General features: G+C 40.7%; 1 protein-coding gene across 2 annotated transcripts in view; it reads right to left on the reverse strand.

Annotated features, from left to right (window-relative positions):
- Positions 1-20,075, reverse strand: part of ptpn5 (protein tyrosine phosphatase non-receptor type 5) — a 90,253-nt gene that overhangs the window by 14,043 nt on the left and 56,135 nt on the right. Inside the window, exons 8-11 of one of the 2 annotated variants that reach the window (XM_053491349.1) lie at positions 16,891-16,970; positions 10,055-10,192; positions 4,004-4,114; positions 357-424 (exon numbers count right to left, since the gene is read on the reverse strand). In XM_053491349.1, coding sequence (XP_053347324.1) covers positions 362-424; positions 4,004-4,114; positions 10,055-10,192; positions 16,891-16,970 — 392 coding nt within the window. In that variant the 3' untranslated portion in view covers positions 357-361. The remainder of the gene's footprint in view (positions 1-356; positions 425-4,003; positions 4,115-10,054; positions 10,193-16,890; positions 16,971-20,075) is intronic. The other variant, XM_053491348.1, reaches the window with a different exon arrangement.

Consider the following 20,075-nt stretch of genomic DNA (forward strand, 5'->3'; position numbering starts at 1 on the left):
CGAAAAGTAATGCAAAAGTGGGCATAACTTTTATTAATTGTCATAGTATATGACACTACAAAAACACAATCAAAGCATGAGTTTAATATATACTGCCTGGCCATAAAAAAAAAAAAAAATCACCAGTTCAGCTATCAAAAACAATTAATTTTGAAAAATGAAAGTTGAAACTTGAAATTACTAGTTTTACTAGAATAAAACTAACAGTAGAAATCACAGCTATATTTAATAGTGAGGGTAAGAGCATTTCCACTTGCACAGTTTTACAATAACTCACAGGATTGGGACTAAACAGCTGTGTGGCGATAAGAAACCCAATTGTTAGTGATACTCATCTAGAATAAAAAAACACTTACATTTGCTAGGGATCATAATGATTGGAGCAATGGAAAAGGTCATGTGGTCTGATGAGTCCAGCTTGACCCTATACCAGAGTAATGGGCATGTCAAGGTAAGAAGGGAAGCAAATGAAGCAATGCATCCATCATGTACAGTGCCCACTGTACAGTACAAGCCTGTGGGGAAGTGTTATGACCTAAGGTTGCTTTAGTTGGTCAGGTCTAGGCTTAGCAATGTTATTTGGTAATAAAATGAAGCTGACTGCTGATGTCCTGAATGTACTGAATGACAAGGTTATTACACCTATCGATTTTTCTCAACCCTGATGCTACAGACATATTCCATGATATATGTGATTCTGGATGCAAGAAGAATTATTTTCATACATGCATTTCCCACAACACTATGCTATATAATCAAAGATAAAAGCAGCCAATGAAATTTTGAAGTGCAGGTCTTTTTTTGGCCGGGCAGTGTATGATTAAAACTCAACCCAGGCATGCCCATATAATGATTGTTATTGTTTGTGGTCCCATAAGGTTATAATAAAGTTCCAAAATCCCAATGGAGAATGGGATGGCTTAAAAGTAACAGAATGCAGCAAACACAACAGTTTCCAGCACAAAGTACATGTAACTTGTAATGCCTGTTGTACACAAAGATCATGCTTTTTATAAGTGTTGTAACACTTCCTTTTTATTTAATTATTTTATAAATACACCACAGCACCCAAATATGGCAAAACCAGCGATACTGATAACTGGAGCAAGAGGCAAAAAATTTCTTAGCATTCCTTAGCAGTGCAGACCAAACCATTTATTTGTACCAAACCTTGTGCATTCTAGTCCTGTCCTGGTGTTATAACTTCAATGTTTTTCGCCATCCTGGTATTTCATGCATGATATTCATTGGCTGTCAATGATACTGGTGACTGACGCACAGCAAGGGTGTGCGTGTCTATGTCTCAGCCTGTTCCATCTGGGCACAAAACAAAGCCTCATCAGGCGCTGCGTGGTTTCTTCAAACAACTACTCATAACTTAATGACCCTGGTTACTTACTGACCATTAATATTAATCAATAACTTATTGACCCCACCTTGGCAGCAATAACCTCAACCAGGTGCTTCCTTTAGCAGAGGATCACACCTGCACATCATTTAAGAGGAATTCTTTCTTTCCGGCAGAACTGTCATATGCTTTAGATGTCTCATTTCTGTGACTCTTCAAGTCAATACATAGCATCTCTGGGCTCTGACTGGGCTCTGCGAAACGGCAGATTTTTTTAGAAGCCATTTTGCTGTGGACTTGCTCTGGTCTTTTAGGTCATCGTCCTGAAGCATCACCCAACTTCTACAGAGTTTTAGCTGACCTGCAGACATTCTAACATTATCCTGAAGAATTTTTTGATATGCTTGGGAATTCATCTTCCCCTCTGGCCAGGCCCTGATGTAGCAAAGCAGGCCCAAATCATGATGTTTTCTCCACCATACTGTACAGTTAAAATTGTATTTTCATGATGATATGCAGTGCCCTTTTTACATCAGATGTAGTGCTACATGTTCTTTCCGAATATGTCGAACAAAGTTTTATCAGTGTGTAAAGTTTTACAGTGGTATTTCACCAGTATCACTGTGGAGTGTCAAGGTGCTCTTTTGTAAACTTCAGGCGTGCAGCTATGTACTTTTTTTAGTAAGCAGCAGGTTCCTTTGTGGTCTTCTGCCATGGGCACCCTACTTATTAAATGTTTTACATACCATAGACTCATGAACACAGATGTCACATGATGCCAATAATGCTTTCAAATCGTTGGCTGTCACTCTTGGTTGTTTTTTTTTACATCACTGATGATTCTTCTTTATGCTCTTAGGGTCATTTTGAATGGGTACCCACTTTTTGGTAGTAGCCACAGTCCCAAAGTGTTTCCAAGAGTAGACTGGTAAATTTCTAAAGTCTTTGAAATCACTTCATAACCCTTTCTAGCTTTATGTAAATCAACAATTCTTAATTATAAATCCTCTGAAATCTTTTGTCGAGGCAGGGCGTATTCTTCTTGTATAGAGCAAACTTAAAAGGTTTGAGTAGTTTGTAATAAATCAAAGTAGCTCCAGTCCACAGCTCCAAACTCATTTCATCAACTTACTCCAATGAGCTTTTCATTAACTTAAAAAATCACATACTTTTTCCACTAGCACTATGAGGTTTTCAGAATTTTTCATTTATTATTGTATGAACTGTAACAAGATCTTGACGCACTTCTCAGACAGTTCACCCCAGCAAAATAACCAGGAATCAGTGGAGCATATCTTAGTCTCATCTGTCCTGTTCTGCGCCTTCTATCTATTTATAGATAAATTAGTGTGTTAATACGTGTGTGTGCGGGTGCTCTGTGATGGATTGGCACCCTATTTAGAGTATACCACGGCCTATGCCCTAAGTTTTTTGGGAAAGGCTGCCCACAGCGACCCTGTATACAGGATTAAGCAGTAAGTAAGTAAAAATAAAACAAATTAACCTGCACTTTACCTTTAAAAAAAGTAAAAATAAATCCCGACATATTTATCTGTTTATCCGTTTATGCGCGCAGGTGCTCTGTGTGTTTGTGTTTGGGTCTGTCGATATGTGTGTGCACGCGCGTAATTTGAAGGAGAAAGAGAGAGAGGGAAAAAAAGAGAGAGAGAGTGTGTGTGAACCTGCACGGTGTCAAATTACGCGCATGCACACACAACGACGGGAGAAAATGCATGCACGGATGTTAATTATACCAGTGAGAGACACACACTATAACCCAGCAGGGGAGACGATTACCCAGTTCTGAGAGAGAAAAAAACATTGGCTCAGTTGTAATCACGTGACACTCAGCGTCAAAACAAGAAGCGTATGCGTGATACATGATACTCGGACTTGCTTGTTTTTCAAGTCAAAATGTATTAATAATCTTTGCTCGTCTTGCGGAACACTCGTAAACTGTGTTACTCGTAATCCGAGGTTCCACTGTATTTCAATTATCTTAATTGTCATTTAAGATGAAGCTTGGCCCATTTAAATTTTATATTAAAAGACATAAACCTTAATATAAACCTGAATGCTAAATTTTTAAGAAATTATGGACACTACAGAATTTTGCATAGAATGCTTTACTTTTGTCCGAAACAACATCTGGAGGGCGCTTTGTGCCTGTGGATTATTGTGTATGTGGTCTTTGGCTGGGACCTCATCTCTCAGGATGCACCAGTGTCACATGGTTTGTGATAGATCATCTGTGGCTTGTTTAGTTTAGTTAGGCTTGTGAGTTTGTGTGTAGTTTGTCTTACATCTGCTTTGTCTTGTTTTGCTCCACTGTTGTAAATCTGTTTTGTTTCTCTGACTATGGGTTCTAGTTTATAGTTTTAGTTTGTTTATTCTCATCTTTATTATAAGTCTAAACTCATGCAATTATGCCTCACCTGCAATCCATCAACTGTGACCAATTTAAGCAACAATTTTTACAGGTCATATGCTTCTAGAAGCTTACACCAATTTTAGTATCAATACTCATAATGGAATTTGCATATAAATTATTATTGTTTAAAGCGAGACAGTAAATAAAATAAAATTTTTGAGCCACAAATAAAATTATCACATATAAAATCAACTTGAAATGTTTAGGGAAGCAAGAAGAGTCACCTTCACAGTAAAGATCCTCAGACTGTAGTCATCAGCCTGAATGAACTGTTTGACAGTGATCTCAATGCCTTCACAGGTCATATTGTCCTCTGGCCAGTATTCTGTGCATTTCTGTAACATAAAGAATTATATGAATACTTTCAATTTCATCTATACAGACGGTTAAAATTTTTTCTCTCTTCATATTAAGTATTGGCAAATATGTCCCTATTTTTACATTTATATATCAAGCAAGTAGCCTTACTTGCCTACAATGATAAATACTGAGATATGAATACTGTAGTGTACTGTGCTGTAGAAGTAATAATTTATACTGACATAAGTAATCTGTTTCTAAATCCGTTTTTTTTTTTAGCAATGATACTTAATTTGTTAAAGCTTATTTTAATGTGATTCAGGGCTCAACCAACAATAGGATAGCAAAGATGAAAAGATGAAAAATAAGCTGAGACCTATATATACAGTGAGGTTAATAAGTATTTGATCACCCTGTAATTTTGCAAGTTCTCTTACTTAGAAATCATGGAGGGGTCTACAATTTTCAGCATAGGTGCATTTCCACTGTAAGAGACAGAATCTAAACAGAAAAATCCGGAAAACACATTGTATGATTTTTTAACAATTTATTTGCTAATTACTGTGTCAAATAAGTATTTGATCACTTAAGTCTAATTTTTTTTTTAATATGTGGTACAGAGGCCTTTGTTAACAATTACAGAAGTTGGGCAACACTTATATAGATGATGATTGGCAGGAGGCTATGAAAAGTGTTAGATCCACTTTCACTTGTAACCGGCTTAGAGAGACTCAATATAAGATTTTACACAGGTTGCACATAACGCCAGTTTTAATGAATAAAATTGATCCCTCTATACCATCTCTCTGTGTTAAATGTAATACAGAGCTGGGGACGTACTTCCATTGTTTCTGGAGATGTAAAGTCATCTCAAGATTTTGGAACTTTATCGCCTGTGAAATTAGCATCATTCTTAAGATAAAACTGAAGGTGGATCCCGGTCTTTTTCTTTTGGGGCTTCCGTCTAAAAGACAAGCAATGTCACTGTCACTTAATGCAAAAGGTTATAGACTGCTAGATAAATTGCTACTCGTGGCAAGAAAGTGCATCCTTGTTAGATGGATAAAAAACATTCCCCCCTCTGTCACACAATGGTATAGAGAGATTTTTGCAGTCTTGCCTCATGAGAGGCTGGCAGCAGTGCTTAGGGGTAATATAAATAGCTTTCAGAATGTATGGTCCCCTTTTATAGCTCACCTGTCTCCAGATGTGAGGAAAATGGTTCTGTGTGTTAACTAGGGTTTTGGGGAGGTTAGATTCCCAAAGAAATTCATAGAGAATGGTCTTGTTTTTTTTTTTTTTTTTTTTTTTCTCTCTCTTTTCTCTTTTTCTTTTTTTTCTTTTCGTGTGTATATGGTTGTTCTAAATGACATGGCTTTATTATATTACTATATTACTGGATTGGGGGGAGTATGTATGTGTGCTTTTACAGAGGATGTGACTGTTGAGTTTTGGGATTATTCAAACACCAATATTAATGCCTGTAGACGTTATTATATTATTATTTTATTTAACTAGTTATAATTGTATGTGTATATATGTGTGTATGTATGTATGTATGTATTATATGGGTATATGTGTGTGTATGTATTATATGGGTATATGTGTGTGTATGTATGTGTATGTGTATGTGTGTGTATGTGTATGTGTATGTATATATGTGTGTATGTATGTGTGTGTGTATATATATATGTGTATATGTGTGTATATGTGTATGTATGTGTGTATATATGTATGTATATATATATATATATATATAGTCCCCCCCTTTTTTTTTTTTTTTTTTTTTTTTTGTAAGTGTTTATTTACTTGTCCTTTTACGGTATTATTGTTTGAGTTGTTTCTGTATTTTGAAGTGAAATTCATGTCACGATACCTTAAAGACTTGCTGATAAGTGATTGTATGGAAAGCGCATTGTACATTTAACCTGCCAATACTAAATAAAAATGTCAAAAAAAAAAAAAAAAAAAAAACAATTACAGAAGTTGAACGGTTCCTGTAATTCTTCACCAGGTTTGCACACACTGCAGGAGGGATTTTGGCCCACTCCTCCATACAGATCTTCTCTAGGTCTGTCAGGTTTCGGGGCTGTCGCTGAGCAACACAGAGTTTCAACTCCCTCCAAAGATTTTCTATTGGATTTATGTCTGGAGACTGGCTAGACCACTCCAGAACCTTGATATGCTTCTTACGGAGCCACTCCTTGGTTTTCCTGGCTGTGTGGTTCGGGTCATTGTCTTGTTGGAAGACCCAGCCACGAGCTACCAGGTTTTTCTGACCCCTCCAGCCCTACCAAAGGTAGGCCAAATGGCCCCTTGGTTTTACACTAACAACTTAATCACTGACTCCCATTCATTTAAGTAAGTAATTAAGTAAGTAATTGCCACATTTACAGAACAAAGGCAACTGTTCACACGTGATTAAGGATATTAGGTAAAAACAACCGGGCCAAATGGCCCCTCTCTGGTAGAGCTAGGGGGATAGGGCCAAATGGCCTCTCTCTGGTAGTCCTAGTGTTAATGCTCTGACTGAGGGAAGGAGGTTTTTGCCCAATATGTCACAACACATGGCCCCGTTCATCCTCTCCTTAATACAGTGCTGTCGTCCTGTCCCCTGTGCAGAAAAACACCCCCAGTGCATGATGCTTCCAGCCCCATGCTTCCTAGTCAATATTCTACTTTGGTCTCATCTGACTACGGGACTTTCTCCCATGACTTCTCAGGATCATCCAGATGGTCCCTGGCAAACTTCAGACGGGCCTGGACATGGGCTGACTTAATCAGGGGAACCTTCTGTGAGATGCAAGATTTTAAACCATGACGTGTATTACTGATAGTAGCCTTGGAAATGATGGTCGCAGCTCTCTTCACGGCATTGACCAGCTCCTCCCGTTTAGTTCTGGGCTGATTCTTCACCATTCTTAGCATCATTGATACCCCACAAGGAGAGATCTTCTGTGGGGCCCCAGTCTGAAGTACATTGACAGTCATCATTAGCCTCCATCCATTTTCTGACAATTGCTCCAACAGTTGTTCTTTTTTCACCAAGCTGCTTGGCAATTCCCCCGTAGCATTTTCCAGCTTTGTTAAGGTCTACAATTTTGTCTCTTGTGTCTTTTGACAGCTCTTTGGTTTTGCCCATGTTGCTACTTAGATTTTGGCTTTGATTGTGGGGTGCACAGGTGTCTTTATGACTGCTAACGACCTCAAACAGGTGCTACTAATTTAGAATCATGAGCAGAGTGTAGCTGGACTGTTACGTGGTGCGGTATGGAGAGCCGCACCACAAGATGTTTTAATAGTTATAAGAGCCCTGATGCAGGACTTTAGAGGGGAACAACGAAATAGGAGGCTGTAAAAGTGCTTGTGATACGCACGGGAAGACCTTCCCGTTTGGAGATGGCGTGGGATTATTAATTAAGAAAACTCAAAAGGAAACAAATGAAAACTAATAACACAAAATAAAAAGAACTCCGCCATCTAAGTAAGAACAGACGGGGCTTTGGAAAACAAAACAAAAACTATATCCTCTCGGGGCGTTTGCCCTTACCGAGGATTTATGGGAAAGAGAAGGGTTGTGTTTTATGTACAGTGGTGTGAAAAACTATTTGCCCCCTTCCTGATTTCTTATTCTTTTGCATGTTTGTCACAAATGTTTCTGATCATTAAACACATTTAACTATTAGTCAAAGATAACCCAAGTAAACACAAAATGCAGTTTTTAAATAATGGTTTTTATTATTTAGGGAGAAAAAAATGCAGTTTTTAAATAATGGTTTTTATTATTTAGGGATTTATTATTTATTATTTAGGGAGAAAAAAAATCCAAACCTACTAGGGCCCTGTGTGAAAAAGTGATTGCCTCCCTTATTAAAAAATAACTTAACTGTGGTTTATCACACCTGAGTTCAATTTCTGTAGTCACCCCCAGGCCTGATTACTGCCACACCTGTTTCAATCAAGAAATCACTTAAATAGGAGCTACCTGACACAGAGAAGTAGACCAAAAGCACCTTAAAAGCTAGACATCATGCCAAGATCCAAGGAAATTCAGGAACAAATGAGAACAAAAGTAATTGAGATCTATCAGTCTGGTAAAGGTTGTAAAGCCATTTCTAAAGCTTTGGGACTCCAGCCAACCACAGTGAGAGCCATTATCCACAAATGGCAAAAACATGGAACAGTGGTGAACCTTCCCAGGAGTGGCCGGCCGACCAAAATTACCCCAAGAGCGCAGAGACAACTCATCCGAGAGGCCACAAAAGACTCCAGGACAACATCTAAAGAACTGCAGGCCTCACTTGCCTCAATTAAGGTCAGTGTTCACGACTCCACCATAAGAAAGAGACTGGGAGAGAACAGCCTGCATGGCAGATTTCCAAGGTGCAAACCACTTTTAAGCAAAAAGAACATTAAGGCTCGTCTCAATTTTGCTAAAAAAACATCTCAATGATTGCCAAGACTTTTGGGAAAATACCTTGTAGACCGACGAGACAAAAGTTGAACTTTTTGGAAGGTGCGTGTCCCGTTACATCTGGCGTAAAAGTAACACAGCATTTCAGAAAAAGAACATCATACCAACAGTAAAATATGGTGGTGGTAGTGTGATGGTCCGGGGTTGTTTTGCTGCTTCAGGACCTGGAAGGCTTGCTGTGATGATGGAATTGGATGGAATTATGAATTCTACTGTCTACCAAAAAATCCTGAAGGAGAATGTCCGGCCATCTGTTCGTCAACTCAAGCTGAAGCGATCTTGGGTGCTGCAGCAGGACAATGACCCAAAACACACCAGCAAATCCACCTCTGAATGGCTGAAGAAAAACAAAATGAAGACTTTGGAGTGGCCTATAGTCAAAGTCCTGACCTGAATCCTATTGAGATGTTGTGGCATGACCTTAGAAAGGCGGTTCATGCTAGAAAACCCTCAAATAAAGCTGAATTACAACAATTCTGCAAAGATTAGTGGGCCAAAATTCCTCCAGAGCGCTGTAAAAGACTCATTGCAAGTTATCGCAAACGCTTGATTGCAGTTATTGCTGCTAAGGGTGGCCCAACCAGTTATTAGGTTCAGGGGGCAATTACTTTTTCACACAGGGCCATGTAGGTTTGGATTTTTTTTCTCCCTAAATAATAAAAACCATCATTTAAAAACTGCATTTTGTGTTTACTTGTGTTATCTTTGACTAATAGTTAAATGTGTTTGATGATCAGAAACATTTTGTGTGACAAACATGCAAAAGAATAAGAAATCAGAAAGGGGGCAAATAGTTTTTCACACCACTGTACACTTTATACTTCACCTGAGGGCGCACGCAACACGGCTGCGTGACGCTCTCTTTCTCTCACTCTCTCTCTCTCTTTTGCCGGTGCCTTAAGGAGGCAGAGGCTGGGGCTTTGCCTCGGTCTGTTTCTTTGGCCGCTTGTCTTTCTCTTTCTTTGTTTTTGCCCCTAATACCTTACCGGTGCTACCTAAATGATCGCACAAAGTGCGGAGGTATCAGGACCCTTAAATAGACATGCCGTCAGGTGCGGTCTATCCAGGCTGATTGCGGTGTTGCCTGTTTAGGATGTTCCAAACAGTGCAAAGCATTTTTGCACGGCTCTGCCCCTCGTGAGACCCACATCGTTACATGGACTATACATCTGGCTAATAAGCAAGTAATCAAATACTTATTTGACACAGTAATTCACAAATAAATTGTTAAAAAATTCAACAATGTAATTTCCGGATTTTTCTGTTTAGATTCTGTCTCTCACGGTGGAAACGCATCTATGCTAAAAATTGTAGACCCCTCCATGATTTCTAAGTAAGAGAACTTGCAAAATCACAGGGTGTTCAAACAAATACTTATTGACCTCACTGTATATACATAGGCCTCTGCTTTTTTTCCATTGTTCCTGAATATATATATATATATATATATATATATATATATATATATATATATATATATATGTGTGTGTATCTAGCTGACCTCATTTTTCTCCTCAATATTGGTGATCATAACAATGATTGGGCAGTGTTCCTGCCACACCATTCTCCAGAAATCTCCCACAGTGTTTACAGTTGGACCCTGAGTGGCAATATACACCTTCTCTTGCCCACCATAGCCCTAGGAAAAAATAGAGCAATTACTTAAACAATGTTAAAAAAAATTATCAATACCTATCCCTAATTGTCATATGTAGGGATGACAAAGTTCATAAACCTGTGACCACTACCTTAATGTGTCATAAAAAAACAAATAAAGTAAAAAGAAAAATAATAGATATATATAAAAGTGACACATTACATTAGTAATTGAATTGATTTTTGTTGACATAGGTTGTATAAAAGCACAAGATTATCATGCTTTTTAAAATTGCAACATCAATATCTCGAGAGAAAAAAAATGCTGTTCCATTCCCCAATTATGTCCAATTGAAAGCAGTGAGATCACGTAATTTGACATAGGAGACAAACGTCTCAGGTTACTTTGCTGTAACCTTGTTCCCTGAAAAGGCGGGAACGAGATGCTGCGTGAAAACGCTATGGGAACATCTTGTCATGTTGCCGGTTGTGAAGCATGTGTGTATCAAACACTCCAAATTTTGGCTTACATAACCTTGGTCGGGTGACGTCATCTGATGAGACGCACCTGCAGGTTATAAATAGGAGTGAGCCGGAAACATTCTTCAGATTGATTTGTCTGAACAGACGTCCGGTCACGTAGGCAGTGCGGCTTTGTAACAGGGTTACAGCAAAGTAACCCGAGACTTTCCCTTTCAAAGGCTACACTCAATGCTGTGTAAAACGCTATGGGAACGAGAGTACCAACGCCACCGCACTGCAAGTGTCTGGACCCCAAGGTTGTGTAGCATGTGCGTACAAGGCCGAGAAGGTCTCAGAACTATGCCTGGGCAGCTAACTCGGGGACCCATGAGCCCGAAGTAGCATGAACATCCAGACTATAAATGTAACAAATGTGTGCGGAGAGGACCAACCCTCCACGTCACACACTGGCTGCAGGGGAATACCTCTTGCTAGTGCAATAGATGAGGCGATACCCCTGGTTGAATGAGCCCTGATTCCTAGAGATGAAGTGAGACTGCGCGTCTCGTAAGAGAGGGCAATAGCATCTATCACCCAGTGTAGTGGCGGCCGCCCCGCGCGGCCCCAAAACATGTAAAGGCTGCTTTGACTTACGCAGTCAGTGTGTGTGGCGTCGTGTGGGTGAGCGCTTTGCTGATGTCAATGTTGTCGATCGAGTGGCCCATGGTGGTGGTGGGGTTATGGTATGGGCAGGCATCTGTTATGGACGAAGAACACAGGTACATTTTATTGATGGCATTTTGAATGCACAGAGATGATTTGATTGTGGGGTGCACAGGTGTCTTTATGACTGCTAACGACCTCAAACAGGTGCTACTAATTTAGAATCATGAGCAGAGTGTAGCTGGACTGTTACGTGGTGCGGTATCTCACTGTGATGAGATCCTGAGGCCCATTGTTGTGCCATACATCCATGAACATCACCTCATGTTTCAGCAAGATAATGCATGGGCCCATGTTGCAAGGATCTGTACACAGTTCTTGAAAGCTGACAATGTCCCAGTTCTTGCATGGCCAGCAGTATACGACAGCGTGTACCAGTTCCCACTTATATCCAACAACTTCGCACAGCCATTAAAGAGGAGTGGACCAACATTCCACAGGCCACAATTGACAATCTGATAAACTCTATGCAAAGAAGATGTGTTGCACTGCATGAGGCAAATGGTGGTCACACCAGATACTGACCGGTTCTGAGTCCCCAGACCCCCAATAAAGCAAAAAACTGCACATTCCAGGGTGGCCTTTTATTGTGGGCAGTATAAGGTACACCTGTGCACTACTCATGATGTCAGATCAGCATCTTGATGTGGCACACCTGTGAAATGGGATGGATTATCTCAGCAAAGCAGAAGTGCTCACTATCACACATTTAGACTGATTTGTGAACAATGTTTGAGAGAAATGGTAATATTGTGAATCTGGAATAAATTTTAGATCTTTAAGTCCATCTCATGAAAAATCGGAGCAGAAACAAAGGTATTGCGTTTATACTTTTGTTGAGTGTATGAAGAGCATGTGAAGTCTCTCCTGCTCCAAAGCTGTAAAGGCAGAGGACAGAAGGCTTTAAAAACAATAGGGTGCATGTTGAGAATGGAACTTTCGGAAGATAGTTCAGTGAGGATGCAGTTATGTACGTCTTGAGAGTACTAGGGCACAAGCCCGAGGACAACTTTTCCTGCAGAAGCTCCAGCACTGAAACAATTCGGCAGTGGACTGGGTCTATCTGCTTCGTCATGCACCAACTTTTCAATACATTTCTTTTGAGGGCATGAACTCTTCTAGGGCAGATCAGCTTGACTTAATTGGTCCCATTCAGGGACCAAACGTGAAGGTTCCAAAGCTTGGGCTGGGGATGAAATATCGTCCCCCGCACCTGAGCGCCAAGACTTCCGGGAGCAGTGCTATCAGGAAAAAGGCATAAAGGCGTAACCTGGGCCACGTACGGGCCAAGGCTGCCAGACCCAGGGGGGCTGGAAGAGTCAGAGAGTAGCAAAGAGGACATTTGCTGATCTTATGAGGCAAAGAGGTTCACCTCTGCTACATGAAATCTCTCCAGATTGACTGACTACTTCGTGGTGGGGTTTCCATCCCTTGTGTGTCAGAGATTGACTGGACAGTACAACTGCTCCCACATTCATATGCCCTGGGATGTAAATCGCCCTGAGGGAGAGGAACCTGGTGCGCTAGCGGCGTGAGCATAGTCCGCCCTGGCGATTAATATATGAGACTGTCATAGTGTTGTCCACCTGCACTAGGACATGGTAGCCTCTCAACTGCTGGAGGAAGTGCTTTGGGGCCAGAAATAGAGCCCTCGTTTCGAGGAAATTGATGTGCGGCATCAGTCATCTAAGACCGCACCCCAGCCCGTGAGGGAAGCGTCTTTAGCATCTGCGACTGTCACAAATCAATCGCTTGGTAGAATTTGAGAGCAGTCACTTTGACAGTCAACATTTTTAAGCTGTATTTATTTATTTTAGATAGCGGTACACCCCGCGAAATCAAAAAATTGGACGCAGCCCCCCGTTCCTCTTAGAACCAAGAAATACCAACTGTAGTAGCATGACTCTATGTCTGGTAGGGGAACATATTCCATGGCCCCATTCCCCAGCAACTTCTGTCAGCAGATGCGCACTTTGCGGTTTTATGGAAGTGGAGACCACGCCGTTGAAACGCGGAGGGCGATGTGGAAATTGAATCCTGTAGCCTTTATCTACAGTCCTTAACACCCAGGGAGATATGCCTGGAAGTAGCTTTCACGCTGCCAGCTTCTCCGAAAGGGGTACGAGTTTTAGTACTTGGCTGCGCGGGGGGTGATAGGGGGGATGACGGGGGCGGGGTGTTAGTGGTTCGGCATCCTGGAATATAGCAGGATATGACTGAAGGACTAACTCGTCATTAGAGACAGGTGTTGTCCGAAACTAAACACCGATCCCCTGGGGGTGCCTGGGAGGGCATGCTCTTATGGAAAAGAACGTTACATGCCCCTCCCCGGGTCACTCTTACGGCCCTGGGTGCGTAAGCCTTCAGGACTTCTTCTTTGAAAAGAAGGCGGCGCGGCGATCTCATCTTTTAGAGGCGGCCTGTAAAGGGCGGTGAGCCGTACCCCAGTCCTTACGGGGGGGTGCCCGGCTACTAACGCTCTCCTTCTGCGCCTCTCACCTGGCGAGAATCAGATCTGGTCGAGGCTGGGTGGCCGACGGCCTCGACTCTTGAGCACGGAGTGGGAGAAATTTCCCAAAAGCCTGTTCATACAGCCTAGCCTCTTGAAACCTGGTGGCGACAGAATTAACAGCGTCGCCAAATAGGCTGGAGGGTAAGACAGGGGCATCAAGGAGGAATGTTTGATCCTTATCCTTGATGCCTGTCAGATTTAGCCATAGGTGTCTTTCAGCGGACACCAAGGAGGCCATAGAACGGGCTGTTTGTTTAGTCGCGCGTAGGGACAAATCAGTAGCCCAACATAATTCTGTGAATGCTTACTAATTCACAGTGCCGCTCGTGCTCAAATCATTCAGCAGATCAGCCTGGTACGCCTGCAAAACCGCCATGGTGTGCAAGGAAGCGCCGGCTTGACCTGCTGCTTGGAATGCCTTCCCTACCAGAGTAGAAGAAGTTCTACATTGCTTGGAGGGACGGGTTGGCTTCTTTAATGAGGATGATGTTCTTCTATCTGGGGCATCACCATATAACCTTGTGCTTTTGCATCAACAATGTTCGAATAGAATGAAGTCGATGGTACAAAAAGACGGGCTGAGAAATGTTATTCCAAGAACGAAATTATTCGTTATGGAGGTCATCAAAAAAGGGGAGAGAGCGGCGTTGTGGCGCCCTCTCCTGGCCACCCGACAGAAATCTGTCATCTAGTTTTGATTGTTTTGGGTGAGCTTGCTCCTGTGGCCAATCAATGTGCAGTCGTTCGACTGCACATGTGATAACTTCAGGCAACTCCTCATACTCTCTATCATCTTTAGAGGAGTTAGCTACTACCATTTCTACAGAAGCAGGAGAACGAATCTCTTCCGTACACTCACGAGAAGCACCGCACCAGAAGTGCGCTTTTGAAGTGGAAGGAGAGACTTCGTGATCGGGGGAGAGGGCGAGAGAAAGGAGGGGCTCCGTCTCTCGTGCCTCGGCCAGATCAACTTGTGATCCCCAAGAGTGCAGCGCAGCTCGTGGTTCCTTAAAGAACGCAAGGCGCGCGCGAAGCACCTTCATCGGAAGATCATCACAGTGCTCACACTCTCCTCTAAGTCCTATGAGAGCGTGGCACTCACCCAAACATTCAAAGCAGAGAATATGTGAATCGCCCTCCGAAAGGAAATTTTCACAAGGAGGGGGACATCTATCTATAAACTTTTAAATGTGTTTCAAATGTATTTTATGCTGACACGCGCACGCACACAATGTCGGTGAAGACTAGAATCTGAGGAATGTTTCCGGCTCACTCCTATTTATAACCTGCAGGTGCATCTCATCAGATGACGTCACCCGACGGAGGTTATAAAATTTGGCGTGTTTGATACACACATGCTTCACAACCGGCAACATGACAAGATGTTCCCATAGCGTTTTTTTACGCAGCCTTGAGTGTAGCCTTTGGAAGGGAACACTAAGGTGTAAAGTTGTTTGGCATAAACAAGAATTGTCTTATTAAACAAAAATACTTAGAAAGTTAATTAAAATGCTTTTATCCTGTTTTAAATGCTTTTTAAAATGCTACTTGGAAAATGTAAACATGTATTTATGGTTTCATTTTCCATACAAGTGTAAGTGTATACTGTATAAGTGTGCATAATTAAAACAAATCTAATTCAAGAGCAGAGAAAAACATGGCAGATGCTGCAACATTAAAGTCATTAAAGTTTTCACATGAACAACTTTCTTTTGCTCTGAGGACAAAAGTAACAGAAATTCTGACATGGCAATAGGGTAAATAGAAGAAACTTCTAAAAGTTTGCAAAGCATTTTTTTTTCATATGCTTTAAGCACACTCCAAAAAAAGGATACAGGTTCTATTAAAATAGAATTTAATTTAACAGCATCTTATAAAACACAAAATTATGGAATTCTAGTTGATTTGGGAGTTGTAGCTGAGAATTTTTTTATCAATATTATTATAATTAATATGATTACAATTACAATATTATGACTATGCATACATGTTTCCCTATAATATGCAGAGGAAAGGCTTGTTAACATCATCCATCTTTACAAGTGTTCCTATGGTAACGGTGATACCAGAACAATTCATACCAGAGCTCAGGATGAATCCCAAGTGTATGTCAACATTCTCTTTTCTGCACTATACAAGTAAATAATATTGATCCTTACACTTAATTTAGTGCACTATATATGTCTAAAAAAAACTAGGGTTCATCCTGTGGCTTGGATTGTAAGGTAGCGTGTTCCACAAATATGTTTTTGATCAGACTATAATTAATATATTAACTATGCTTAAACAGTCTTTACAATGTCTTGGCCACAAGGCCAGGGTACAGCAGGTACGTATACCAGTGTACACCCTATGGTGCAAATCCACTCTGCATGTGTTTTGGGCTATAGGAGGAATCCAGAGTACCACCAAGCACAGGGAAAACATGAAAACTTCATGCACACAGACCCGAGGCAGGATTGGAACCCTCGGCCCTCGGGGTGCAAGGCCACAGTGCTAACCATAATGCCACTCTGCCTTCTGCGGCTTGTTCATATGCCCACTTTAAACATGTATCTGACCCTCTAACGTCTCTCCACAGCCCTGATCTAAATGGACATCCACAGAAGAACAAATGGACATCCACAGAAGCATGCAACAGAAATCCATCCAACAATAAGGTCAGGATTGAACCCAAAGCTGTAAGGTGCCAATGCTACTTGCTGTGCCACTGTACTGCCCTAGTTTATAGTGTTACAGAATTCTACAGCACAATAAGAGTTAAAAAGTTAATCTATCTAATTACTTTTGCAATAAAATGTGCCTGACCTGGCCTGAAAGCAGCTATAGCCTTTACTTGTTTAACAACATTTATTGAATATTATGGTGGCATTTTTATATATTTTGGTACATTTATTGCTATATAGCATTGTTATTGTATGTTCATTCTTATATGAAAATTAGTACAATTAGTATATATAATACAAAAGAGTCACTTTTTAGACAATTGTACATAAAGAAAAGCATACTCCAAGCTAAAATATAAAGAACTAAACAACACTTACCTTCAAGTAGTTAGCATTGATGTATGTGCTAAGAAAGTCATCATCCTTTGTTCCTTGAAGGCAAACCCTGCTGTGCGTGTCTGAAACATGAAAGTTAAAGGTTATCAATAAAGTGTAGCTAATAAATAGAAAGTTACCATATGCATGTAATTAAACATGTCTAATAATACAAGAATTTCTGCATGCATTTTTTTACAATGTGTTGTAATTTTCTTACATCAGACATAGGAAGCACAAATATGCTGCATCATGACAATGACGCTGTGCATAAATGGAGGTCCATAAAAACATGAATCGAACCCAGACTCTTAAGGTGCAAGGTGACAGTGCTAACCACTACACCACTGTGCTGCCCTCTTTAACCCAGTGAAGGATAAATTAGCAGCCCGAGAGTTCCCATCCAACCTTCAGTGACTCATTGATCTGGCAACAATCCACACCATTGATTCAACTGTTGAGTGTACAGGTCTTTGATGGCAGCAAGCTTTTCTTAATCACTCACCGCACTGCTCCAGTCACTGCAGTTGTTTGGTAACCACACTGAAACCATTACTTTCATTATTAAAAAGCACTCATGCACCAATAGTTCTAGGTCTCACATAGTTAAGACTACACAAAACCCTTACACTAACAGGGCAAGGATGAGCATACTGCAATTCTACCTGCATTTCCTCATTACTTTCACCACAAGAAAGATCTTACCCATCTCTCAAGGGGGAATCCCCAGGTTATCTAAGGTTCCAACTGAGTAGCACAATCTCTGCCAGGGGTTCAGCAAGTCACGTGTCATCTCTTTACTTCTACACCACCCATATGACTGTGCCAACGACCACAGGTGGCACTACTCCACCTACTCCACCATTTGTACCACTTTTTATAGAGGGATTATTGACAGCATCCTGATTAGCTGTATTACTGTCATGTTTGGGAATTATGCCATCTTGGACCACACAACTCTGTACTCGGTAACTGACAGTGAGGACAGCCGAGAAGATCATCGGGGTCTATCTTCCCTCCATCACAGACAGCTACACCACATGTGCTGCTAAGAGTTATTATGCAAAGATAGAGGGGGAGGCTCTTGCCATTAAGTGAGCAGTAGAGGAGCTGAGATATTTCTAGAAGGGTGGCAGCACTTTATACTGCTCATTGATCATGCTCCTTTACAATGGTTAGCAAGAGCTAAAACACCAACTGCTGAAAACAGTAAGTAGTCAACCAGAATGCCTATTACTGCCGGTCTGTGAGCAGCGGGCAAAATAAAACAGTTGTATTTTAAAGTCATTCATGAAATGACCGCCAGGTGGCGCAAAGGGACATTTTGCAAAAACAGTTTTTAATTGCAAGTTGAGCTTAAGTCATGAAGAAGTCATAACAATATGTTGTATCGAAGAAATACTACACTGATGGTAATTTCTGATGGTAATAAAAAAATCAAAACTAGAGCTATTGGCATTTGCTGTACAATACTGCGCTAAAACAATGGTTAAATGTTGTTTAAACAGACAATCAAGTTCACTAGCTGACAATTTTATGTGTATAAGAATGAACTGTTATATACCCTATAGTGTGTATCTGTTTATTGTTATTATTTTAAAAAGTTACAATTAAAGACACCAAACATATAGAAATAACTGAAAATATAGACTTTCTGAATAGAAAAATAGAATAACTAAAAAAATGTCTTACATTTGTGTAAATGTTTCATATTATATATATTTTTTTTATATTTATGCAGTATAATCAGGGCCTCTTCATTCACTATTCGTTCTCAGTTGTTGTTGTTGTTTTAGTATTTCCGTGTGTGCTTTACAATGGCAGACAACATTCAAATGCAAATAATTCATCCATCACCATTAACTCAAGTCAGCTCCTGGGATGAGGATTACTTTTTACCATCTAGGACTTGAGGCCTTTCTGAAGACCTGCAGTATTCAGGCCTCTTCTTAAATTTTTGTAAATTTCAAATCTTCAACAAATTTCACTTATTTACATAGAGCACAAAATAGGCTTTCATTATGTGGCTGATGTAAATATGTTAAATTCATTTGCAACTTTTAAACTTGCAGTGGTGTGAAAAACTATTTGCCCCCTTCCTGATTTCTTATTCTTTTGCATGTTTGTCACACAAAATGTTTCTGATCATCAAACACATTTAACTATTATTTAAAGATAACACAAGTAAACACAAAATGCAGTTTTTAAATGATGGTTTTTATTGTTTAGGGAGAAAAAAAATCCAAACCTACATGGCCCTGTGTGAAAAAGTAATTGCCCCCTGAACCTAATAACTGGTTGGGCCACCCTTAGCAGCAATAACTGCAATCAAGCGTTTGCGATAACTTGCAACAAGTCTTTTACAGTGCTCTGGAGGAATTTTGGCCCACTCATCTTTGCAGAATTGTTGTAATTCAGCTTTATTTGAGGGTTTTCTAGCATGAACCGCCTTTTTAAGGTCATGCCACAACATCTCAATAGGATTCAGGTCAGGACTTTGACTAGGCCACTCCAAAGTCTTCATTTTGCTTTTCTTCAGCCATTAGAGGTGGATTTGCTGGTGTGTTTTGGGTCATTGTCCTGCTGGAGCACCCAAGATCGCTTCAGCTTGAGTTGACGAACAGATGGTCGGACATTCTCCTTCAGGATTTTTTGGTAGACAGTAGAATTCATAATTCCATCCAATTCCATCATCACAGCAAGCCTTCCAGGTCCTGAAGCAGCAAAACAACCCCAGACCATCACACTACCACCCCATATTTTACTGTTGGTATGATGTTCTTTTTCTGAAATGCTGTGTTACTTTTACGGCAGATGTAACGGGACACGCACCTTCCAAAAAGTTCAACTTTTGTCTCGTCGGTCCACAAGGTATTTTCCCAAAAGTCTTGGCAATCATTGAGATGTTTTTTAGCAAAATTGAGACGAGCTTTGATGTTCTTTTTGCTTAAAAGTGGTTTGCGCCTTGGAAATCTGCCATGCAGGCCGTTTTTGCCCAGTCTCTTTCTTTTGGTGGAGTCGTGAACACTGACCTTAATTGAAGCAAGTGAGGCCTGCAGTTCTTTAGATGTTGTCCTGGGGTCTATTGTGGCTTCTCGGATGAGTTGTCTCTGCGCTCTTGGGGTAATTTTGGTCGGCCGGCCACTATTGGGAGGGTTTACCACTGTTCCATGTTTTTGCCATTTGTG

The sequence above is a fragment of the Clarias gariepinus genome, chromosome 3, assembly GCF_024256425.1.
Source record: "Clarias gariepinus isolate MV-2021 ecotype Netherlands chromosome 3, CGAR_prim_01v2, whole genome shotgun sequence".
Taxonomy (NCBI): Eukaryota; Metazoa; Chordata; class Actinopteri; order Siluriformes; family Clariidae; genus Clarias; species Clarias gariepinus.